Here is a 27,031-nt window from a genome sequence, read left to right as displayed (position 1 = left end):
AGGAGAGCATGATACAAACTCAAATGCTCAATTATACTTTGAAAAGAAAACCTTCCATCGTGTAATAGGCTAGTGCCTCATCTGCAGTGAAGCAACAGTTGTCTGACATGTCTAAGAAACTATGACATCACAGCAGATATAAAAACATATTAGAGGCAGGGTAGAAGCACTTCAAGACACCCAATTTACCATTGCTCATTTACATTTAAAGGGGTACTCCGCCCCTCAACATCTTATCCCCCTATCCAAAGGATAGGTGATAATGTCTGATCCCAGGGGTCCCACTGCTGGGAACCCCCGTGATCTTCCTGCTGCACCCGGCGTTCGTTTAGTGTCAGGTGCAGCTCCGGAGACTCGTGATTCGTCACGCCCCCTGAATGCAAGTTTATGCGAGGGGGTGTGACGATCATCATGCCCCCTCCCATAGACTTGCATTATGGGGGCACGGCCGTGACGTCACGAGCCTTCACCTTGCATTGCCAGTCATCCGGCATGGAGTGAAGTTCGCTCTGTGCACCGGATGTCTGGGGTGCCGTAGCCGAGATTGCAGGGGTCAGCGGGGTCTTATGCGACTAGGGGCGGAGTACCCCTTTAAGCCGCTCAACAACATTCTTACACATCAAGGTCACTTCAATAATATCTTGCTAATGCGCGAGGGTCAAGAGAACGGCAGTCGTTGCTAGAATGACTTTCAGACCCACCCAGGAATGTCATCTGTATTCTTCTGAGCTATGTGGACAGTTCTGTCATCCTACAAAAAAGCTAAGGAATTGAAACACCTTTCTTAAGAGAGCTCCAAAATATGAATTCCCTTTTGTGGATGTTTCCCTTTGGCTATACATCATGAAGGGAAGCAACTGAGTGCTAGATGTACGCAAGACTCGAGCAAAGTTTGGCACTGGATCGGCATTCAAGAAACAAAAGTATCATCATGGCTTCCAGCAGATCTTCACACTCCAATGCCAGAAATTTTCTGAGATTTTTTAGCGCCAATTGAGTACTATAGGCACCTATAGAGTACTCAATGTCATACGTTGGGCTAGACCCACAGGAAAACACCCCTAGTTCTACTCCACACAGATACTGAAACTGTTCCGAAACAAACTGTTCCGAAGGCTGGAGCTCATGACGTCATAACCCCGCCCCCTCATTACATCACGCTCCGCCCCCTAAATGCAAGTCTATAGGAGGGGGCGTGACAGCTGTCACGCCCCCTCCCATAGACTTGCATTGAGGGGGCGGGGCTATGACATCACAAGCTCCCGGCGCTGGCTCCAGTATTTGGAAAAAGTTTGTTCCAAATGCTGAGCAGTGGAGTACCCCTTTAATGTGACACTCACACACGCACAAGTTGCCCACCTGGATTCAATGACACCTTCCTCCTGGCCATATGGGGTTATGCATTCCTGCTAATCCAGTTAGGATATTTGAATTATACATGTAATATAAAATGTAATATATAAGTCTAATGATTGAAAAGGGAAAAAATACTGAAATATGAAAAACAACATTTACATCAAGGCCAATTTTAATAACGGCAAAAATAAATTTCATAAATGGTAAGACACATGATTTGCTTCTGGGTATACCTAAAATAGGAGCCTTCTATAAATAACAAATCATTGTAATGGGAACCGACCATATTGCCATTCTAACCAATATGTTTTCTTTCAATATGGAGACAGTAAGGCAACTGACAGACGGTGCAACAGTTTTAAACACTCACATAGCATCCCTGTTGTATGAATTAAAATAGTCTGTAATAGACATCTGAGGCTGGAAGGGTTAAATGAAATAGTGAACAGTTCCCATGTTGGGGACCTTGGAGTAACAGACTTCCCTGTATGACTAAATGGAGTGCTTAGCTGACAGACTTGTACTTGATCCAGGGGTTTGCACCTCGTACTTCAAAAGTGGGTTCATTGTGATAAATGTGATATCCTAGTTCTTCCAGAGGGGGTTCTGGGTCAGTGGTGGCAAACTGGGCAGCTTCCTCAATTTCCTTTCGCACTTCAACATCAATTTCCTATGATAGAAAAGAGTTGTGTTAGAGCGGGGAGAGTGAGCAGCATTCTAAATAATCCACAGAACCCAACCATGGATCTGTAATATACCTTCAGTTCATCCACGCTGGACAGATTGTTGTTAAGCATCCGGTCCTTCAGCAGGGTGATCGGGTCACTTTTACTCCTCACCTCCTGAATTTCTTCTCTTGTTCGGTAGCTGGAAATAACCAGGAGGCATAAAACTGATTGTTGGTTATTTGTATTTTTTTTTTAAATCAGTTTCACACAGCAAAAAATCTGTAAGAGACTGCTTTCAACCTTAACTCCATGACAGGGAAACTATACAAGTTCTGGCAGTACTCATGTTTACTCATGCTTCAAGTGCTGACGGTCCAGTGTATTCATACCATGGTTAAGAAGGGGGGGGGGGAGGGGCACCAGATCAAACTTAACCACGGAGGGGAGATGATGGATGAAGGAAAGGGGTATGGGTGGATGAAGATGAGCGGAAGTAGGCAACCACAGACAATTCTATTCTTCTACAAGGATAGTGCTGTTCTGTCTCATCTATACACTGCAGCTTGTCAATCATATTACACCGACATCTACTTTAGGATGCTCTTACACAGTGCAGTTCTGAGGCCAAAACTAAATGCAGATCATAATTACAGACAACAGAACAGATGCTACCCCCCCCCCCCCACACAGCTAACACAAGTAGTGTATTTTAAGTTCCTCTTTGTTTTGTCAATATTTGTAGCATGTACTGAACCGGCAGGTAGCTGTACTGTTTAGCAACATTAAAGCATACCTGTCATATCACACACAAAAAAATATATTTGTGTTACTCAGTAGCTAATCTTGAATATGCACATCTATTTTTACACCTCTATCAACTATACTTATAATGAAAATACCTATTTTCATTAGCTCACATTGTTAGAAATCCTCTCAGGGGAAGGGGGCGTATGCAGCCTTGTCCATAAGTCATCTCTTGTCTATGACTCATGGACAAGCCTGATGCTGCTGCAGGACTGGTTAGTGTCCTAGTAGGTATGGGGACACCTAGTAGTGGGAATTTCAGGAGCCATTTTCTTTATAAAATATTCAAACATTTTAACCATATTACTAAACGGTTTTTAAATAGGTGCTGTCAGATTCAAAAGCTTTTTACATGTTGTACATCTTGGCAAAACATTAACCTTTTTAATATACTTCATGAGAAAATGTTCTTTTTATAGAAATCTTGGCTTATAAAATCGTGGCTCTGTCCAAGCTGAAGCACAGGCATGGACAAAGTCCAGTAAGTGAGGGTGGGCTAGCACTCCTCTGTGCCCTCTCCTGTCTGACAGGACTCCTCTGTGCCCTCTCCTGTCTGACAGGACTCCTCTGTGCCCTCTCCTGTCTGACAGGACTCCTCTGTGCCCTCTCCTGTCTGACAGGACTCCTCTGTGCCCTCTCCTGTCTGACAGGACTCCCCTGTGCTCTCTCCTGTCTGACAGGACTAACGTGTGCTCTCTCCTGTCCTATCAGACAGAAGAAAGCACTTCACTGGCTTTTATTTGCAATTGCAGCAGGTTTCAGGAGTGAGGACCAGCACAATCTAAATTTTGCTGGGCAACAGGTCAAAATTGATTAGCCCTCATCGCAACCCCCCCCCCCGCCAAGGCTTTCACATTACGGAAGGGGGCGAGCCAGAGCGTGAATCTCGATGAGGCAGGGGAGATGGGAGAGTTGGCTCCTGCCTCCATTGCGCAGAGCTGCACAATGCCAGCGGATTTACAAAAGGGTGCATGTCAGGAAATATGTCCCCTATATATGTAAGTAACCCCTCATTTTACAACTATTTAACCACACAACCCTTATGGCAACCCTGCGTGTGTGTGCGTGCATATATGAAAACAAAGCATACTGTCCAGTCAAGAAAGAGGTAATGAGCCCAGTTTGGAGCAGGTAATCAACTTTCCACATGCAACATTTGGTATGTCTACTGAACACTTCCAATTTCAGATCCACACAGGCTGGGAGCCCTACACTGAATGGGAATATCCAACAGTAACTTACAGTAAATGCTATCAAATGGTGTGCAAATCTGTGTACAAAAGATGCAAGTAAAGAAGAGAATGGAATACATTGGTGTAAAGTTAAAAAGGTACTTACCTAACTCCAGGGTCACTCATACTGTGCCCATGGTAACGGTATGTCTGGAGCTCCATCAGAATAGGCCCCTGAAAAAAAGTTTACAAAGGCAATGTAAAGCTCAATGCTTAACATACAGTATAACTACATACAAAAGGAGACCTCATACCTTCCCTGATCTGCAGTGATCAGCAGCAAACTTGGTGGCTTCTCTGACACAAAGAACATCCATCCCATCAACCTAAAGACAACATTTAAAAATTACATAGAATGTTAAAAAACAAATAAAAACCTAAACCCTACAGAGCAAGGGTCTCCAAACAGTGGATCTCTAGATTACAAAACTACAACTCTTAGCATGCTGGGAGTTGTAGTTGTGCAACAGCTGGAGGGCCACAGTTTGGAGACCACTGCCCTACAGCTATGACCTTAGGTTTTCTATCAGTCACTACAGCTGCTCTCTGGTTATTGCTGGGAGGGTCCTACAGATGACCTTCAACACAAATAGGTTTTTTCATCATCAGTGTGATCTGGAACAAGATCAGATTACGTACCCTGAGGCCCGGGATGTAGTCCCCACGTTTGAAGTAGTCGGTACTAGCTGCAGCTCTCTCCACAGACGTGCCCATACCATATCGGTTGTTCTCACAAATGAAGATACAGGGCAGTTTCCATAAGGCAGCCATATTGTAGGTCTCAAAAATCTGACCCTGTGGAAACACACAATGAAAAACATCTGAAATACAACACAAGTTTATGTAAATGAAATGGGATCACACAGACAAACTCTTGCACACAGGAAAAGAAGGCGTTCTACCAAGTCATTGATGTAAGATTATTATTGTTCTCTAGGTTTCTCTTTGTTATAGAAACTGAGATGTGTTAACAAAAATGCTAAGAAAAAAAAAAAAAAAAAGGGGTACTCCAGTGGGCAGTGTTCCGGCCACGTTCGGAACATTTAGCTCCAAACGCTGTGCGCACACTGGCCAGTGGAGTACCTCTTTAAAGGTTATCTTACCTGGTTAGCAGCACCATCACCATACAGGGCAAGGCAGATCTCATCCTTTCCAAAGTACTTACAGGCCAAAGCAATGCCTGCTCCAAGAGGGACCTGGAAAGAGTTTGTAATTTGCATTAACAGCCACAACACATTTTGCTTTACACCAGCATATAACACAAAGCTTGCAGGGAACCTGCCATCTCTTTTTCATGCTGTCTGAACCACAAGTCTTTGGGGTAGTCAAGCTTGGTAAGGGGAGGAGAAGCCGCCAGAGACTGTCCCAATCACTGCATGAAAGTGAGGTGGGGGGGGGGGGGGGCAGCGGGAAGGCCATGGTGCAAGGTTGGGTGTGTGTACGGCCTGGACATGTTTTATTTGTACTGTTTTTGTGCTTATTTTTTATGTTTTCTTACTTTGGGGTCACAATTCTGGTGCTCCGGAACCAATTATCTGTTTTCTATACAGTTATAGAGTCAACATTCAATCGTTTCAATATACAATGGTCGTCCGGGACACAAATAATACTATTACATTGAGGGATGACTGTATATTTTTCATCTTAATACTGATGATCACATACCTGAGCTCCCACGATGCCATTTCCTCCATAGAAGTTTTTGGCATACATGTGCATAGAGCCGCCTTTACCTTTGGCGCAACCACCTTTCCTTCCTGTTTTCAAAAGAACAAAACAATTAAAAATAATATCATAAGAAATAAAGCCTTCCTGCGCAGCGCAATGACGAGTGGCATCCTCAACGAGATGTCACCGTCAGTGCGCACAGTGACAGCTCAGGAGGACGGCGCCGGAGCCAGATGTAGCGCGGACCCAGGGAACAGGTAATTATAAAACCGGAATGGGGGGAGGCAATGGGGTAGCGGCGGTCTGGCCGGGGCGGTGCAGTGGGGGGGGGGTGCGACCCCAGGACAGGCAGGGGGGAGAGAAGCGGGTGGCTCCGGACCCCAGGAAAAGGCAGGGGGAGAGAGGCGGGTGGCGACGGCGGTCTCTGGCACCGCAAAAGCCACTGCAGTTCATTAATTTAAAGCGCCCACTTTAAATCAATGATCTGAAGCGGTGTCGCCAGGGGGGGGGGGGGGTGTCAGGTGTGATATAAATAGCCGTTAACTTATACCGGATTATCGGTATATGTTATCGGCCCTAACCTCCACAAAGTATCGGTATCTGCCCTAAAAAACCATATCGGTCGATCCCTAATCAAAATTTGTAATATTGTCACTATCCACACCTCTAGGGATCAGGGTGCATAACATTTTTGTTAGTAAAACCGTGATGTCAACATAAAGTGTTTATACAGAATAGGCAGGTCATTGTAAAGTACGGTGGCGTTGTCACTAATGCCACTCACTGTTCACTGGCAGTACTGGTAACATCACTTTGAGGCTTTGCTTTAGAGCTTTTATAATATTATATACACACACACACACGTCTGAAAACAATTAGGAGATTATGGATATGGAGCTTGCCAACGGTGACGGGAGGTCACAGAAACATTGCTCTCACTTTGTTCACTGGATATATGGAATAAACTTCCACTTTTTTTGACACGAATACTTTTGTGCTGCTGCTCCTTGGATTTTTATTTGAGTGGATCCTCTGACCCAGGCTCCCACACAGCTTGCACCTCATCTCTACTTTTTGGTTTTGGTTGTGCTGCTCTCCTGGAACATACATACATGTATATGTATACGCACGCACACATATTTATATACATACACACACACATCTGAAAACAATTAGGATATTATTGATTGTCATGTTCTGGTGACATACAGAGTCAATATGGTCTAAGTGTAAAGGTTGGATTCTTGAGGTATAAGGCACTAACCTCCAGGGTAAAAAAGTAATGCTATCAACATGCCTATTGATCAATTCAGTGTTCCACAACCAGGGTGCCTCCAGCTATTGCAAAACTAAAACTCCCAGCATGCCCGGACAGCATTTGGCGGTCCGGGCATGCTGGGAGTTGTAGTTTTGCAACAACTGGTGGCACCCTGGTTGGGAAACACTGGATCAGTTAAAGAGTCATCTATGTAACTTGACTCATATGACCACTGACTGGTTATACAAACCTCTTTAAAAGGGTACTCCATTGGAAAACATTTTTTTTTTTAATCCACTGATGACAAAGTTAAAACAGATTTGTAAGTTACTTCTATTAAAAAAAATCTTAATTCTGATTTGGAGAAGTGCGGAACGAGACTCCAGGAATCTGGAACACTGGTAAAGCAATATAATCTTTACAATACTAAATTAATTAATGATAGATTTATTAGATTCAGGTTTGGCGAAACTTAAAGAGTACCTGTCACCAAATAAAACTTAATATAGTGTTCCTAGTGTAATTAGCAGACACTTCTATTCTTGCTTTCAAAATTATCAACATAAATATGTTTAAAATATAATAGAAAAAACAGCCATTCGGTGACTCTGTTCTGTTCCCTGCCATAAGTAATACAGTGAGTTTGGTCTCCTCCTGGCCCGGCAGGAGTCCAAACTCAGGAAGTGCTTCTCTGCACTGAGCTTGATTGCCAACTGCGCTGAAAGCGAAAGCTCCACAGATTCTCACAGACTTAAACCGGCAGGAGAGCCTCACTGATAGCAACACAGACTGAAACATGCACAGAGCCTGAGGTCTTCTAATCATCATAGCACTGCAACCATGTGAGGGCAGAAGTGGTCCCCCAGCAGGCTTCAGTGATGTGATGCCTGCTGGGAAACGCCCACTTTTCCCTGCTGGGAGATTGCACTATGTGAGCAAGAACAAAGGTAAGATACAGAGCTTTTAAAGCTCTGAAATTATTTTTTTTTTTTTTTAAGGGCAGGAGGGGTGTTAGGAGTAGCTAGGGACCCTAACCTGAGTTAGCTTAGAACAGTTTATTTGGTGACAGGTACTTTTTAATGTAGAGTTGCTAAAGCCTAGTAACAACCAAAATCTAGTAACAACCAACAACGTCGTTCCACCTCAGGCCAAAAACCGAAATCTGTAAACCTGTAAGATATAAAACCTTTAAAAGTGTTGTCTGTCCAATAATCTTATTTATCATTCCTTACACCCAATAGTGAGCAGAGCTTAAAAGGCCTTACAAAACACAAAATATACCCTGAATGCATCGCTCCTCACACAATTATTTGCTGTATAACACTTACCTGTAAGCTCTGCGAGGATCTCCTTTACAGATATTCCGCGGGTATATGTGTACCCATGTGCCCTGTAGGCTGTAATAAGGTGATCTGTGGGGTTTATACCAGACTCTAGACCAACACAACAGGCTTCCTGTAGAAGGAAAAACAAAAAAAGGAATGTACCATCAGCAGTTGCCCTTTATTTCAATTATTGTTTATCATAAACATTTTTAATAATTTTTTTTATTTATTTATTTTTTAATTAGACTCTATATACCAGTGTTTCCCAACCAGAGTGCCTCACGCTGTTGCAAAACTACAACTCCCAGCATGCCCGGACAGCCTTAGGCTGTCCGGGCATGCTGGGAGTTGTAGTTTTGCAACAGCTGGAGGCACCCTGGTTGGGAAACACTGGTAAATACACTAGAAAATTCAAAGATATTCCAGCTTTAGTCAGCATACACAATAAGGTTAAAGCATACACAATAAGGTTAAACTCCCTGTTTTCAACTGATCCCTTTGCTGTTTAAATGGGGTAAGCAGATTCATTTCATAATAGTCAGAGGAAATGGGATATAAAGAGGTCATCCCACCATACAGTCTTATCCCCTATGCACAGGACAATGGATAGCTGTACAACCGTGGTGGGTCTGACTGTTGGGACCTCCGCCAATTTTAAGAACGGGGTTCTACCATTGGAATGGAGCGGTGGTAAGGAGCGCTCATTGCTGCTCCATTCACTGTCTATGGAAGATGACAGACAGCAGAGTCCTGCAAATGCCTCCAGCAGCTCCCATAGACAATGAATGAAGTGGCTGTGCAGTAGAATGGCCACTCGGAATCCTGGCCACAGGAGGTCCCAGCAGTTGGACCACCACCAATCATACATTGATTCCAAATCTTGAGATTAGGGGAAAAGTCTTCAGGACAGGACAACCCCTTTAATGAAAAATAAGCCCTAATACAGCGCATATATTTTATGTATACACACACACACACGCTGTATTAGGGCTTATTTTTTGTGGGAGAAGTTGTATTTTTTATTGGCTCATTTTATCATATAATGCATTAGAAAGTCAGAAACCATTATATACAGGGCAAAATTGAAAAAAAAAAAAAAAATGGGATTGCGCAATTTTGAGTGGGAATAATTTTTTCTCCGTTCACAATACAGTAAAACGGACATGCAAACTTTATTCTATGGGTCAGTACGATTCCAATGATACCAAAATGTGAATTATTTTTGCTATTTTGTCCATTTTAGGGTTAAGAAAATATTAAAAACTTGAAAAAAAAAAAAAAAAAACTGTTCATTGCCATGTTCCGAACCATATAACATTCTTTTTCTACCTACTGGGTTGTGCTATTTTCTGCGCCATGAGCTGTTGTCATTAATGGTAGCACTTTTGTGCACTTCTGGCTTTTTGATCACTTTTTCACCTGATGTGATGAGACCAAAAATCATCAGTGGGGAATTTCTTTGCGTTTACGCCTTTGACTGTGCACGTTTAGGAAAGTAATAATTTTATGCAGCGTTTCCCAACCAGGGTGCCTCCAGGTGTTGTAAAACTACAACTCCCAGAATGCCTGGACTGCCAAAGACTATCCAGGCATGCTAAGAGTTGTAGTTTTGCAACATCTGGAGGCACCCCGGTAGGAAAACACTGATTTAACGGATCAGATAATTACGCACCCGGTGATACCAAATAGGGTTTTTTCTTCTTTACAGCGCTTTATTTGAAAAATGGGAAACAGGGGATGATTTAAATTTTCATGGGGGTTTATATTTAAGCTATGTATGCCAAAGAAGCACAGGTTAGGCTCCAGGCTTCGACAACAACCCATCGGCACCCTGCGATTAGATCGTGGAGGTGCCAACGGGACCCTTAGACACCCGAAATTACTGGAATGTAATGTTTAAATGCTGTGATTGCTATTAATCATGGCATTTAATTATTTAAATAAAGGACATCAGAGCCATCTCCGAAGCCATCATTTCCGGCAGATGTCAGCTGCTGATAACAGCAAAGCATCTGCCAGTTATGACGCGGACCCGCACCAAATTCCCCTCACCTGACCCATGACATTAACCCCTTCCCGCAGAATGTCATATATAAACGCCGGGTTGTGCAGTGCGTTCACGCATCCCGACGTTTATAAAGGACATTCAGTTAACCCGGCGATGCGCTCATCGCACGGGTTAACCAGCAGAAGTCCCGCTGTTTCCAGCAGGAGACAACTTCTGCTTCACGCCCCAGGACCATCCATTGAATGTCCTGGTCAGCGATCACTGTGATTGGTCCATGTGGACCAATCACAGTGACCTGGGGTGAAAGTTCAGATCCCCCACACTGCCCGCCCCTGGAAGTCGGGCAGAACGGGGGAAGACGGCTGCGGGGCTCGCAGGGACCTGCGGCATAGGGGGGGGTTGGGAGACACGCGGCCTTACCTGGAGCAGCGGCGGTACCGAGGTGCAGTGGCGGGACCAGCCACGTGGAGGAGCAGCGGCGGGACCGGCAGGTAAGTACATGGTCCTCAGAGGCAGCAGTGAAGATCTTCACTGCTGCTTCTAGGAGTCTGAAAACTACAACTCCCAGCATGCCCAGACAGCCATTGGCTGTCTGGGCATGCTGGGAGTTGTAGTTTTGCAACTTCTGGAGGGCCCCAGTTTGGAGACCATTGTATAATGGTCTCCAATCTGTGCTCTTCCAGCTTTTGCAAAACTACAACTCCCAGCATGCACTGACTGTCCAGGCATGGTGGGAGTTTTAGTTCAGCAACATCTGGACCTTCAGATGTTGCCGGACTACAACTCCCAGCATGCCTGGACAGTCAGTGCATGTTGAGAGTTGTAGTTTTGCAACAACTAGAGACACACTGGTTGGGAAACATTGTCTGTTTTTAACTCAGTGTTTCCTAACCTGTGTGCCTCCAGCTGTTGCAAAACTATAACTCCCAGCATGCACTAACAGACCATGCATGCTGGGAGTTGTGGTTTTGCAACAGCTGGTGCACCCCACCTGCACCTGTGGTGCACCAGGGTACATTCACATGGGCGAGGGTTTTACAGTGGGTTTCTCGCTGCAAGTTTGAGATGCAGCAAAATTTGCGCTGGGAAACTCTCTGTAATCCCCCGCCCGTGTGACTGTACCCTAAAAACACTACACTAGCACAAAATAAAATAAAAACACTACATATACACATACCCCTACACAGTACCCCCCCCCATAAGAACGTCCGGTACGCCACGGTTTCCAAAGCAGAGCCTCCAGCTGTTGCAAAACAGCAACTCCCAGTATTGCCGGACAGCCATTGACTGTCCAAGCATGCTGGGAGTTTTGCAACAGCTGGAGGCACCCTGTTTGGGAATCACTGGCGTAGAATACCCCTATGCAAGTCCCTAATTTAGGCCTCAAATGCGCATGGCGCTCTCACTTTGGAGCCCTGTCTTATTTCAAGTCAACAGTTTAGGGCCACATATGGGGTATCGCTGTACTCGGGAGAAATTGCGTTACAAGGTTTGGGGGGCTATTTCTCCTTTAACCCTTCATGAAAAGGAAATGTTGGGATCTACACCAGAATGTTAGTGTAAAAAAATTTAGTTTTTTTACACTAACATGCTGGTGTTGCCCCATACATTTTCACAAGAGGTAAAAGGGAAAAAAGCCCCCCCAAAATTTGTAATGCAATTTCTCCCGACTACGGAGATACCCCATATGTGGGTACAAAGTGCTCTGGGGGTGCTCAACAAGGCCCAGAAGGGAGAGTGCACCATGTACATTTGAGGTGATTTGCACAGGGGTGGATGATTATTACAGTGATTTTGACAAACGCAAAAAAAACAAAAACCCCACACGTGACCCCATTTCGGAAACTACACCCCTCACGGAATGTAATGAGGGGTGCAGTGAGAATTTACACCCCACAGGTGTCTGACAGATCTTTGGAACAGTGGTCCGTGAAAATGAAAACTTTTGTACAGCCCACTGTTCCAAAGATCTGTCAGACACCAGTGGGGGGTAAATGCTCACTGTACCCCTTGTTACGTTCTTCAAGGGGTCTAGTTTCCAAAATAGTATGCCATGTGTTTTATTTTGCTGTCCTGGCACCATAGGGGCTTCCTAAATGTGACAAGCCCCCCGAGCAAAATTTGCTCTCAAAAAGCCAAATATGACTCCTTCTCTTCTGAGCATTGTAGTTCGCCCGCAGTGCACTTCAGGTCAACTTATGGGGTACCTCCATACTCAGAAGAGATGGGGTTACAAATATTGGGGGGTATTTTCTGCTATTAACCCTTGCAAAAATGTGAAATTTGGGGGGGAAACACATTTTAGTGAAAAAAAAAAATGTCTTTCTTTTTTTACATATGCAAAAGTCGTGGGGTATTAAGGTTCACTTAATTCCTTGTTACGTTCCTCAAGGGGTCTAGTTTCCAAAATGGCATGCTATATGTTTTTTTTTTGCTGTTCTGGCACCATAGGGGCTTCCTAAATGCAACATGCCCCCCAAAAACCATTTCAGAAAAACGTACTCTCCAAAATCCCCTTGTCGCTCCTTCGCTTCTGAGCCCTCTACTGCGCCCGCCGAACTTTTTACATAGACATATGAGGTATGTGCTTACTCGAGAGAAATTGGGCTACAAATATAAGTATACGTTTTCTCCTTTTACCCCTTGTAAAAATAAAAAAATTGGGTCTACAAGAACATGCGAGTGTAAAAAATGAAGATAGTGAATTTTCTCCTTCACTTTGCTGCTATTCCTGTGAAACACCTAAAGGGTTAAAACGCTGACTGAATGTCATTTTGAATACTTTGAGGGGTGCAGTTTTTATAATGGGGTCATTTATGGGGTATTTCTAATACGAAGGCCCTTCAAATCCACTTCAAACCTGAACTGGTCCCTGAAAAATAGTGAGTTTTAAAATTTTGTGAAAAATTGGAAAATTGCTGCTGAGCTTTGAAGCCCTCTGATGTCTTCCAAAAGTAAAAACACGTCAATTATATGATGCAAACATAAAGTAGACATATTGTATATGTGAATAAAAATTTTTTTTATTTGTAATATACATTTTCCTTACAAGCAGAAAGCTTCAAAGTTAGAAAAATGCAAAATTTTAAAATTTTTCATCAAATTTGGGGATTTTTCACCAAGAAAGGATGCAAGTTACCACAAAAATTTACCACCATGTTAAAGTAGAATATGTCACGAAAAAACAATCTTGGAATCAGAAAGATAACTAAAAGCATTCCAGAGTTATTAATGTTTAAAGTGACAGTGGTCAGATGTGCAAAAAACGCTCTGGTCCTTAAGGCCAAAATGGGCTTGGTCCTTAAGGGGTTAATGTACGTCATAGGTCAGAAAGGGGTTAATAACTATTATAGTAATTAAATATATATATTTTATTTTTTTAATTAAATATTTATAAACAAATATATTTTATATATTTATAAAAAATATATATATTATATATTTATAAAAAAAATTACACATTTATTTATTTGTGTGTGTATATATTATATATTTATATTTTAAAGCAGTATGTGTTACAGATCTCCATCTAATGTCAGGTATAAGTGCACGCTGTGCTGGCTGTTACCTGTCCATCATAAAGATGACAGAACCCACGAATAATCTTCTGCTTGTAAAGCTGATCTGACTTAAGTTCCATGCGCCGGATGGTCTGCATTGTCCTGTAGTACTGCAGCCCCTGCTCGCGAGTCAGCACAGCTGTGATTGGTGGGGCCTCCTCCAATTTGTGAACGTCGCATTTCTAGTAATAGAAGAATAGGTTTGCATTAGTGCATTAGAAGTTATTATAACTGAATGTGCACTTGTTAAAAAAATGTAAACATTTTTTTCTCCGCTTAGACGGAACCTATTAAAGTCAATGGAGGAGATTTAACAAAATCTGTAAAGAGGAAAAGTTGGCAGGTGCCCATAGCGACCAAACAGCTTCTTTCATTTTCAAATAAGGAAAATAAAAAGTAATCTGATTGGTTACTTTGGGCAACTAGTCAACTTTTCCTCTGCATAGGTTTTGATAAATCTTCCCCAATGAGTTGCAAAGGGATCCAGTAATGTCCATTGTGCAATGGACCGTCCGGCTCAGTTTTTCTGTCAGAAACAGTCTGTAATGGAGTTCCGACACCGATGTGAACCAAGCCGAAGGCCTCATGCACACAGGGTTGTACCTCCTTACAAGGAGACCCCTGTGGATCAATGCTACAGAGCTCCAGGGACTCCATGTGTAAGGGATATTCTGCTCTAAAAGCAGTGCATTGTAATATGGCATCTGATGGAAGATGAGTGCTTTAAAGGATAGGGGAATAAGATGCCTGATTGTAGGAGTCCCGCCGCTGGGGACCCCCGTGATCTTGCACGCGGCACCCCATTTGTAATCAGTCCCTGGAGCGTGTTCGCTCCGGGTCTGATTACGGGCAACCACAGGGCGGGCGGCGTGTGACGTCATGCCTGCGCCCCCGTGTGACATCACGCTCCGCCCCTCAATGCAAGTCTATGGGAGGGGGCGTGACAGCTATCACGCCCTCTCCCGTAGGCTTGCATTGAGGGGCTATCACTGAGGTTTGATGGCGGGGTCGTGTGCTGGCGTAACTGTGACCCGCAGCCCCGCCTCCAAACCCTCACTAAACACACAGGGCTGCCGTGGGGTAGCCCTGTGTGTCAGATAACAGAAGAATAGGCAGCGTATTTCCCGGTGTGTAGCAGATTTTGCACAGTGTGAAATACGCTGCATATACAATGTGTGAAACCCTATTACTAAAACTGCTAAATTTACAAAGACCCCACACCAGGGATGCTAAATGGTCAAACATCTAGGCCACTCTTTTTTGTATCAGATTGATTGATATGTATATTTGATTTATAACCGAGCTGGAGGCAGGTTGTGGGTGTCCCTGGCAAGGGATGAAACCCCAATACCGACTTCTTCGTTAGCACTTCACCGGGTAGACAAAGACAAGTTTCGCAGATGTGCTGTAATAACTTTATTTTTCAATGTACGAGGTATACATGGACAATATCAGTTATACAGTTTTTTTGGCACATAAGACAACGCGTTTCCAGAGGTTTCCCTCAGGAGGTACCTGATGGAGAGGAATCCCCTCTGGAAACGCGTTGTCTTGTGCGCCAAAAAAACTGTATAACTGATATTGTCCATGTATACCTCGTACATTGAAAAATAAAGTTATTACAGCACATCTGCGAAACTTGTCTTTGTCTCCCCGGTGAAGCGCTAACGAAGAAGTTGGATTTTGGTGTTTCATTCCTTGCCAGAGACACCCGCTTGCATATCTGACAGCTGCCAGCAGTACCGATAGACAGCGGCTCCCGGAACCTCGCCCCAAGGCACCCAAAGCTCATCTCAGAGTTGTGCCTAAATTCGCACAACTCTGAAAGGTGAGCATTTTCTCTTATTTTTCGCGACATACATGCAATTGTAAAAAGGTAACGGCACAATCAGGGCGCCATCTCTGTTCCCTCTTTTTTTCACATACTCCCTAATTTATAACCAACTGTTACTGGATTTGCATAGTAAGCAGTCTTTGTATTGTTGCCTTGTTTTAAACAATGAAAATAAACACATCTAGGCTGCTTGCCTCTGACAATCCTATGGCGATCAAGATTTGTTACATTTAGACTTGTGGCCAGTCTAAGTCCAGGTTCACACAGCAGAATTTCTGCGCTGAATTTCTGCATGAATTTATAGCAAATACACTTCAATGGGATTCCGCTCTACCAGTCACACAGCAGAATTTTTGCTACAGAATTTCCACTGCAGCAATGCCATTGAAGTGAATGGGCTATAAATTCATGCAGAATTCAGCGCAGGAAATCTGCTGTGTCAATCCGGCCTAAAGTGGCCTTGGGCCATCGGATTTCCCACTACCTAAAGTCCAAGCTTTCAATGTCCTTCAGATAAGCTCCACATTTCCTTCAAATAAAAGTCTCACCTTGATGTCAAACGTGGCTTCACTTGCAAAGTCTGCATAGCTACGTGACGCCACAATAACACGGGCAGCCTGAAATGCAGAAGAAAAAGAAAAAAAACATTAAATATATTGTTAATGATTGCTACCAGGAAGTATGGTCCTTCATGCAAGATCTGTAAAGTGAGTGCAAATGACTGAATGACTGAAGACTTCTGGAGCACGTGGTGATGTAAGAAGCGGCCAGCATGCATGGAACTCATTATCCATCATTTTATGCATCTAACATTCAGCAGTCTCATTACCCATGAGCACTGCCTCCAATCCTATGCGTGATGTCTATGACGCACCGAGCCTTTACAGCACTGGGACGCGGCCTCATTTACCAAAACTGTAACTAGAAGAATGGGCCTTGTTGCATATACCCTGTTTCCCCGAAAATACACCTTACCCCGAAAATAAGCCCTAGCTGGATTATCGGGGTGGGCTGCAATATAAGCCCTACCCCGAAAATAAAACCTAGGGCCAGGGGTACTCAACTGACGGACCGCGGACCCCCTGCCCCTCCCTTTGGCTGGTCCCTTGGCAAGTTAAATGAGCCGGGGCAGGGACACTTTCGCTTTTAGGGTGCGTTCACACGGAGTAAATGAAAAGTAATTCACGCTGAAAAATTTACGGGCGGAAAAAAGAAAAAAAAATTTGCGCAAAATTCGCAGGAAATTCGCGCGCAATTTGCCCGCGGACATGGTGGAGAAAGACGTGAATGGTTTTTCAGCCATTCCTGCTAGTGGATTCTGCTTGAAGAACGAACATGCTCTTTCTTCAAGCCGAACGGAATTCAGCGTTGGAATTCCGCTAGCAGAATTTCCGCAGTGTGAACAGGACAGCAGAAATAACATTAAAGTCAATGGGCAGAGGAGATGTGCATTAATTTGGAGCGGAGAATTCAAGCGGAATTACTCAAGTAAATTCCTCTTTAATTACTCCGTGTGAATGCACCCTTAAATGTCTGCGCGTATGCACGCTCGACGTCACGGACGTGTCCCTGCCCCGGCTGCTACCGATAAGCAGTAGAAGGAGATCCCACCGCCGCCGAGAGCTGCAGCTTCAGTTGCAGACACTATGAAGGTGGGGAAGTGCTGGTTTATTATGGCAGAGGGGTGGGAGGCACTGTAGGAGTGTGGAGGACGACGGGGGAAGAGGGGGCTATAGCAGTGTGGAGGATGGGGGCTGCAGGAGTGTGGAGGATGGGGGCTGTGGGAGGATGGAGGGACGTGGCAGTGTGGAAGATGGGGGGGGTGCGGCATCCTTCACACTGCTACAGCCCCTCATCCTCTTCACTGCTACAGCCCCCCATCCTCCCACAGCCCCCCCATAAATAAATAAGCCCTACCCTGAAAAGAAGCCTTAGTGTGTTTTTTGAGACTAAAATTTATATAAGACCCGGTCTTATTTTCGGAGAAACATGGTAGCAACCAATCTACAGTGGTCCCTCAAGTTACAATATTAATTGGTTCCAAGACGACCGTTGTATGTTGAGACCAGAACTCTACGGAAACTTGGCAATTGGTTCTGAAGCCACCAAAATGTCATCAAAAATAGGAAAATGTGAGGATTAAAGAAAAATAAGTAGATAACTAATACAGATAAAGCAAGTCCTTACATATAAAAGTAAGAAAGATCTGCTGGGAGCTTTAATCACTGTCTATGTCAGTGTTTCCCAAGCAGGGAGCCTCCAGCAGTTGCAAAACTACAACTCCCAGCATGCCCGGATAGCTGTTGGCTATCCGGGCATGCTGGGAGTTGTAGTTTTGCAACAGCTGGAGGCACCCTGGTTGGGAAACAATGGTTTATGTAGAGGACAGGAGCTTCTTCAGGGTCCTATACAGCACACACAGTGTCCCAAATGGAGCCGCCCTTACTTGGTGTCCAAAGGAGCAGCTAACCCTGGCACAGGTAAGGAGTAGTACAGAACTTGTAGTTCCTCCCTGTACTGTAGGGGGTGCTACCAGACAGCCAGTCAGTGCATGCACTTCAGTAATACAGGGGTTTTACTAGTAAAATGCCCATTCTGATTGGTCAGTTCCTCCAGTAGTGAAATGTCTTACAGATCTGGATTGTCTGTATATTGTATGTTGAGTCCGGTTTCAAGTTACGATGGTCCAGAAAAAAAACATTGTATGTTGAAACTATTGTATGTTGAGGCCATTGTAAGTTGAGGGATGACTGTATATAAATCTTGCTTCTAATAATAGAAAGCCTTCAGAATTAAAAACTTAACATAATTTACACTATATGAACTTAGTATTGGGACACCTCCTCATTACACCTACAGGAGATTTTAGGGCATCCAGATTTAAATCTACAAGTATAAGACTTCTAGGATGACTTTCTGGAAGATTTTAGAGTTGTCCGTGGGAATTTTTGCCTCTTCATTCAGCATTTGTGAGGTCAGAGAGTAATGGTGGATCAGAGAGTGCTGCTCGCAATCACATAAAGATGGAGATGAGGTCCTAATACTGGGCCCAGTACTTTTACACCAAATTGAGCCATGCTTTTATAGACCTTGCTATACATACTGGGGCACAGTTCTCTTGGTACAAACGTAAACAGTTCCCGCAAAGTTGGAAGCCGACAGTTGTCGAAACGGTCTTCATATGCTGAAGCCTTACCACCATAGTGTTACCCCTCCCCCACCATTGGCATCCTAATACAGTTCCTCATTGGTATCAGGGTGCTCTTTAGAATGACAATTTTATCATAAATGTCAGAAAAGACGACTATTAGTAACTGCTGGATTTTATATTCTCGTGGAAAAGGAAATGTATAAAACACCTAGATTAAATTATTAAAAACTCAACAGCACATACCGATATCCCTCTCCTGCATTCCACCAATGTAAGTCTGCAAACTGAGTATACGGATGCACCGTGAGGACTACTAATCTCAGCAATATTATCGGGGATGCACCAGTGGGGCAAAAAAGTATTTAGTCAGTTCTCCCACGTAAAAAGATGAGAGGCCTGTAATTTTCATCATAGGTATACCTCAACTATGAGAGACAGAATGAGAAAAAAAATCCATAAAATCACATTGTCTGATTTTTAAAGAATTTATTTGCAAATTATGGTGGAAAATAAGTATTTGGTCAATAACAAAAGTTCATCTCAATACTTTGTTATATACCCTTTGTTGTCAATGACAGAGGTCAAACATTTTCTGTAAGTCTTCACAAGGTTTTCACACACTGTTGCTGGTATTTTGGCCCATTCCTCCATGCAGATCTCCTCTAGAGCAGTGATGTTTTGGGGCTATTGCTGGGCAACACAGACTTTCAACTCCCTACAAAGGTTTTCTATGGGGTTGAGATCTGGAGACTGGGTAGGCCACTCCAGGACCTTGAAATGCTTCTTACGAAGCCACTCCTTTGCTGCCTGGGCGGTGTATTTGGGATCATTGTCATGCTGAAAGACCCAGCCATGTTTCATCTTCAAGGCCCATGCTGATGGAAGAGGTTTTCACTTAAAATCTCACGATACGTGGCCCCATTCATTCTTTCCTTTACACTGATCAGTCGTCCTGGTCCCTTAGCAGAAAAACAAGGGGGCACAACTGGGACGACCATAGACATGAATGGAGGGGGCGTGGCGTCACAAGGGGGCGTGGCATTACATCACATCTCCAGTCCCAGAAAACCCGGAGGTTTTCAAGCCTGGAGACGCAGCCCCGCATAGAATGCGGGTGCTGCAGGGGGTGCCAGCGGCGGGCCCGCCGTGATCAGACATCGTATCCCCCATCGTTTGGAAGCTATAATGCAAGCTATAAGGGGGCAGTCCTAGGATGTCAGGACACAGTTTAACAACACCCACTCCTGTGTCCTGTATTGGCACCAATACAGATATCTGTGCATCACTAGATATAATGGAAAGGACTACTAAGACTCTTGTGTTTTGGGAGGGATGCAAATAGTAAAAATTACAGATTGGGCATCAGTGTCTTTTGAGCTATTTATATAATATTGTAGTTTGGTGGAGGAGGGGGTTGAAGATGGAAAAAGTCCCTTTAAGGGAGATCTGCGGTGTAAAACACTTATCCCCTACCCGCAGGATAGGGGATAAGTGTCTGATTGCAGGGGGTCCAAACCCTGGGCCCCCCCCCCCCCCCCGCAATCTCCTGTAAGGGGCCCCGGTATTGCCACAGCTGTGCCTGGCTAATGCACGTGTCGTCAATCTCACTAAGGTCCACTACATGCCCTCCCCCCAATACAGCTCTATACGAACACTGCATTTCCGCCTCTCCCATAGAGATACATGGAGGAGGCATGTCAGCCACGGCGTCATGCTGTGCCCGACACGCCTCCTGCGTGGCAGAGCCGGGGCCACGTAGAAGAGAACGCTGGGGTCCCGGCGTTCAGACCCCCCTGCTATCAGACACTTATCCTCTATCCTGTGGTTACAGAATAAGTGTTATACACCGCAGTTCTCCTTTAAAGTGTTGGGGCCCAATACTTTCCTCCTTATAGTGTTTCTGTACCTACCTTTGGCTATCTCTGCTTACCCTTCTGCCTGAAATGTCACATTATACTGCAGTTTAGTGATATACTCCAGCGTCAGACGATTGATCAGACTTACCGTATTACCACATGCAATATTAAATCTATATCAGCAACAACTGCTGGTAAACATGGCCTTCATCGTAGGCTGGGTTCACACATAGTATTATGGTCAGTGTTTCTACCAAGAGTGGGTCCAAGAAATAAATACAAGTCTTTCTCTGCATTTTAGACCGGGCTTCTGCTTTTGTCTAAAAATCTTGACCAAATCTGCCTTTAATCCCAGCATAAGGTTGTGTGGTTAATCCCACATAATACAGTAGTGGGCCATGTACAAAAGGTGCTAAGTGTTTATATATATATATATATATATATATATATATATATATATATATATATATATATAGTGGTTTTACTTTTAATTACCGTGGTTTTAAGGGTACATTCACACGTGCAGATGTCGCTGCCCATTAACTTCAATGGGCAGAAAAATCTGCTGACTCGAATCTGCAGCAGAAAACACGCACATGTGAACGCACCCCAAGACTGGTTTTCTGGCAATGTGGCCAGAAGTCCTATTGTCAAGTCAGTGCTACAAGGGCTGTTTAGCAAGCCAAAGTCAACCCCAAGGCCGAGTGCACACTGTACATTTGCAGATTTCACAGGTATCCAACAGCATCTTGCTGGACCCATTTTTTTTAATATAATTTTTATATCATTTTTATGGCCCAAACAGTCACCCAAGGGGGAGATTTATCAAAACCTGTGTAGGGGGAAGAGTGGTGCAGTTGCCCCTAGCAACCAGATTTCTTTCATTTTTCACAGGCCTCTAAAAATTAGGGATCAACCGATATCGCTTTTTTAGGGCCGATACCGATAATCTGTGGAGGTTAGGGCCGATATCCGATAAATTATACCGATATTCCGGTATAAGTTATCGGCTATTTATCCCCCTGCGACACCGCTGCAGATCATTTATTTAAAGCGGGTGCTTTAAAATCAATGCACTGCAGTGGCTTTTGCGGTGCCATAGGCCACCGCCGCCACCCGCTTCTCTCCCCCTGCCTGTCGGTCGGAGGGGGGGGGCAATCGCGGTGCGGTGGGGGCATTATCGGCTTATCGGCAAGGTAATTGCCGATATCGATAATGCCCAAAATCATGATTATCGGCTAAAACCGATAATCGGTTGATCCCTACTAAAAATGAAAGAAGCTATCTGATTGGTTGCTATGGGCAACTGCACCACTCTCTCTCTACACAGGTTCTGATAAATCTGCCCTTTAGTGATTACATTTAGGCCACTTCCCACTGGTACAAACCAATTTACCGAGACACAATGGGACAGCAGACATTGTGCGACTACATCCAGGCCAATAAAATCAATAGGGCCCGCTGCGCTACACAGTATACGTCAGAATCCTTTTCTTGGCGGGATGCTGACAGAAAACTGTGAAGTACTGTATAAATGCAGTGTGAACCCCGCCTTATTTCACCAAGCCAGTAACAGTTCTATAAAGACTATGGCAGGTCACCTACAGGTTTGTATTGAGGAGACCACCCACACTTGCACTGTAAAGTGGTCTTCTATGGGGGTGGTCTTCTAAAAGAAAATGGCCACTTAGTACGGTGGGAAATCTGAAAAACTAAATCTGGTCTGGATACTCTTCTTATAGAGGTGGTCTTTAGGAGGGGTTTCCATGAATCGCCAATGAAACATAAGCTTGGTGCGATGAAGAACACAGGACAGCACAGACAACTCCTTACCTCACCAGCTGCCCCCTTTACACAGCCGCATGCCCAAGACATAAAAAAGAAAAAATACAGTCTTACTAAAGAGGATGACTACAACACGTTGCGTTCTGCCCTGGGCACATTCCAACACTACATATATTGAATGGCGACTGATAGAAAACACCAGTCCCGGAAGTCCAATCTAAAAACAACAAAAATTATAATATACAGAATGCAGCCGTACTGTACATGGGTGGGGGCCCCAAGGGTCCTTTGTGTGCTCTGCTGTGAGCGACCGCCCACCAAACAGGACAGGTCTGGAAACTTTACATCTAAAACAATAAAAAAAGGTAGGTTCTAGAACCCAACGAGCCCAATCCTTCTCACGTCACGTCATCATTCGGGGGAGAGTTAGGAGGCCCCTAAACCAGGGCACCTCTAGCTGTTGCAAAACTACAACTCCCAGCATGCACGGACAGCCTTCGGCTGTCCGGGCATACTGGGTGTTGTAGTTTTGCAACAGCTGGAGGCATACTGGTTGGAAAACACTGCTTTATACACATGACAGTCAGCCAGTCCTACTAATATTGGTGGGTTTAGATAAATTTCCTCTAAGGGTACGTTCACAAGCGCAGATTTTTTTAGCGGGTTTTCCGCTGCGTATTTGAAAGTGGCGGGATGTACACTGCGCAAAATCCACCGCAAGCCCCATTGAAGTCAGTAGGGACTGTGGCGGATTTTCCGCAGCGTAAATTCCGCCACAGAAAATCTGCTGCGGACTGCCGAGAAGAGCCCGCCCACTTTCAAATACGCGGCGGAAAACCCGCACGTGTGAACGTACCCTAACACACTGCTCCCCAACCTGTGCTGTTCTCCAGCTGTTGCAAAACTACAATTTTCATCATGCCTTGCCCCTGACAGCCTTTGGCATGTCAAGGCATGCTGGGAGTTGTAGTTTTGCAACAGCTGGAGAATAGCACAGGTCGGCGGACACTGTTCTAATCTGTGGTGGACAATATGACACTTGTTTGTCCCCAGATCTCTCTACTCGAGCCAAATACGGTGGATATACTCTGGGCCTGGGACAGATCATAGAATCCCACGGCTTCATGTACCACTTCTACACCGATGAAACTGAACTCTACCTCTCCGCTCTATACAAAATAGTGTCTGTCAGCTATATCTTCCTTAGTCTCCTCCCGCTTTCTCAACATGGAGATGATAATTCATTCATTCCCCCCATCTTGCTCCACCCTGCACCCAGAGGAATTGCTTGTAACGTCTGGGCCCTGATGCAAAATCTGCAACAGGGCCCCATGTGCCAATCCTAATACTGGCCCCTGTGCGAGTGCTAGCTCTGTACCCCCTATAGCTACGTCCCTGCCCGCATCTGATCTTTCAATTGCAGTCAATGGCTCCACTCTCCCCCTACCCCCACGAGTCCGCTGCCTTTGGGGTCACCTTTGACTGTGCTTTCAGACTGCACATCCAGACCCGCACCACCTCTTGCCGCCTTCACCCCAAAAAACATTGGCCGAATCCGCTCATTCCTCAACTTTGACTCAAATAAACTACTAGTACCTGCCCTCCACATCTCCCACTTGGACTACTGCAACAACCTCCTCTGCGGCCTCCCATTAAACACTCCTGCTCTCCTCCAATCTATCCTCAACTCTGCCGTGCGACAAATCCACCTCTCCTCTCCCCCCCCCCCCTCTCTGTCAATCCCTTTGCAGGCTACCCACCGCCCAACTAATTCAGTTTAGGGTCAAACAAAAGGCATCCAAAGCGACTTTCCTGAGGCGGAAAATACGCAAGTAGATTATGTTGCCAACTATTTAAATGGGCACTGTCACCAACTTTTATTTTTGATATGTTGTAGTACTTATGTACTACAACATATCTCTAATATATTTTCATTAAATTATTATTTATTTATTTTTTATTATAAAAGGTGAAATTTACGTTTGAAAACCGGTCACTAGGGGGTCTACCTCCTGGAGGCCGGCTGCAGCCTGGCGTAACGTCACGCCTGAATTCGGACTGATGCCGGCCGGGCAATCGGTCCGAATTCATTTAGGCTGCACTCGCTCCCTGCCTGTCAATCAGAAAGGCGGGAGCGAGCGCTGAGAACAGAAGAAGCGCGCATTGGCTCCCCAGCTCCCTGGCCTCGCACGCTGACCCCGCCTCCCGTCACTGCTGTCCTGCACTTACTTTTTTTTTTGCACTGTCGCTGCAGTGTCCTGGTAGGTCTTCTTTTGGGGGAGGGGGGGGGAAGGGGAGCAGGTTGCGCGGCGGGGTTCGGGTAGCGGGGTTCAGGGGAGGGGGGCTGCCGGGCCGGGTTTTGCGTTGCGCCGCAGCGGCGAGGTTCAGGTTGCACCACGGCCATGGAAAGGAATCGTTTTTAACACAGGGTGCCTCCAGTTTTTTCCCCACTACATGCATGCCCTGACAGCCAATAGATGTCTGGGCAAGCTGGGAGTTGTAGTGGTGAAACAGCTGGAGGCACCCTGTGTAGATGAACTAAGGGCGGAAGTGTTGGCCCCAGCAGGCATCAGTGACATCGCGCCTGCTGGAGAAGTCTGCCTGGTAGTGAGCACACTACCAGGCAGACAAAAAAGCATTTTTAATATAGTTAATTTAAGGCCGGGAGGGGGTTAGGGATAGATGGGAAATAGGCAGGGACAGAGAGGAGAAAAAAAAAGGATGGTGGGAGCTACTCTAAGTTGATGGGTAGCAACATAATCCGCATGAAGATTTTATGCTGTGGAAATTCCATAATGAAAGATCCCCAAATGGAATTTCAGCTGCAGGAAACCCTCTGCGCATGCGCTACATGTAACCCTAGTCTAAACTGTTCACCATGACATACAAGGCCGCTCACAACCTGTCCCCTCCATACATCTCTAAACTGATCTCCCAATAGCGCCCCTCACAGTCTTCAGACCTCTGCACCTCACATGACCATCTCCAACAATTCTCCGGTGCTTCCCCCATATACTGGAAGTCGCTACCACGATATATCCAGCCTTCACTCACCATCTAGACCAGTGGTCTCCGACCTGCGGACCTCCAGATGTTGCAAAACTACAATTCCCAGCATGCCCGGACAGCCAACGGCTGTCCGGGCATGCTGTGAGTTGTAGTTTTGCAACATCTGGAGGTCCGCAGGTCGGAGACCACTGGTCTAGACCTTCAAAACGTAACCTGAAGACCCATCTCTAAAAGAAAGCCTAAGACCCCTAACCCCCCTAAAACTGCCCTGGGATTGGCTGCTTCCCTAACTTCTCACAGATGACCAGCTGTCACCCACTTTTACCCTCCCCTCGTAGACTGTCAGACCTCGCTTCCTCTATAGCAATCTGTCATTTTTTATGTGTCACATATACTGTACTTGCTTTTGTGTGTAACATATTTTTACACTTGTATGTAAAGGGTATTATATGAATAAAATGAGATAGAGATATATATATAGATATATATATATATATATATATATATATATATATATATATATATACTCACACACATATACACATTATTATTATAATAATGATAGCAATAATACTGGTGATTACTGGCTGTACCCTCCATAGATCTAGCAGTGTTTACCAACCAGCGTGCCTCCAGCTGTTGCCAAACTACAACTCCCAGCATGCTGGGAGTGGCAGTTATGCAACAGCTGGAGGCACAATGCTTGGGAACCCCTAATCTAGACACACTGGTGCACTTCTTCATATAATAGGCGGTATATGAGGTCACCATTATAGTTATATGCTGCAGGTATAGGACACCTACGTTCCATGTCTGTCATTGATACAGGGTCACGATCTCTATAGGGTTGCTATGGAGAACACAGCTGATCACCTTCAGGTTGTTCATGACATTACTCACAGTGACGGGTTTCTGGGCCGGGCCCTGCAGCACACGGGACAGCAGAGACAGCATCTTTTGCATGGGCAGCCGATCACTTAAAGATCCGGGTCACGATATATTAGCCTGCTGTCGCCGACGACCTCCAATCCTGATCAGCCGCCTGTAACCTTCCCGCGGCCTAGCCTTCACTGCACTGCTCGGCGCGGCCTGACGTCATCAACACACCTCCCCACGTCAATGACGCACGCCCGCGGCGGCCATTTTTAATGAGGTCACTGAAGGAATTCGCTTGTTTTTCTATGGGTAAAACATAGGACAGGGGCGGAGCTGTTCTGCTATTTCCTACCAGTAAGCTATGCTGTAACAGGGGGAAGGCATGAGGGGAAATTTTTCAAAAACTGTGTAAAGTTAGGGTGCATTCACACCACGTCTTTTGCAATACAGTTCCCGTATCAGGTTTTTGATGGAAAACGGATTCCTCAAAACCTGACTAAACTGTATCAAAACTTGTGTACAAATTTCATCCCGTATACATTTAAAAACCGTATATGGTTTGAAAAATGATGTCCGGTTGCATTTGTTTTGTAAGAAAAAAACGTTTAAGTTTTTAACTTTTCACTCCATTTTGAATAAAG

The 27,031-nt window shown here is 44.9% G+C and overlaps 1 protein-coding gene across 2 annotated transcripts; it reads right to left on the bottom strand.

Moving 5' to 3' along the window:
• Positions 1 to 1,510: 1,510 nt before the first annotated feature.
• Positions 1,511 to 26,626, bottom strand: PDHA1 (pyruvate dehydrogenase E1 subunit alpha 1). 2 transcript variants are annotated; one of them, XM_056558509.1, is made up of 12 exons: positions 26,415 to 26,626; positions 22,554 to 22,568; positions 16,262 to 16,330; positions 13,888 to 14,061; positions 8,315 to 8,441; positions 5,726 to 5,817; positions 5,164 to 5,256; positions 4,700 to 4,855; positions 4,315 to 4,386; positions 4,167 to 4,234; positions 2,115 to 2,223; positions 1,511 to 2,026 (listed from the first exon to the last, which is right to left on the bottom strand). In XM_056558509.1, exons 1-12 carry the CDS (start codon positions 26,475 to 26,477, stop codon positions 1,862 to 1,864), a joined length of 1,203 nt encoding a protein of 400 aa, XP_056414484.1. In that variant the 5' UTR covers positions 26,478 to 26,626; the 3' UTR covers positions 1,511 to 1,861. The 2 variants fall into 2 exon arrangements, with proteins under 2 accessions (XP_056414484.1, XP_056414485.1); XM_056558510.1 differs by lacking the exon at positions 22,554 to 22,568 and having other exon boundaries at positions 26,415 to 26,624.
• Positions 26,627 to 27,031: the final 405 nt, after the last annotated feature.

This window comes from Hyla sarda, chromosome 2, assembly GCF_029499605.1.
Source record: "Hyla sarda isolate aHylSar1 chromosome 2, aHylSar1.hap1, whole genome shotgun sequence".
Lineage (NCBI taxonomy): Eukaryota > Metazoa > Chordata > Amphibia > Anura > Hylidae > Hyla > Hyla sarda.
The sequence above is the reverse complement of the archived record's forward strand: the minus strand, read 5'-3'. Positions and strand labels throughout refer to the sequence as shown.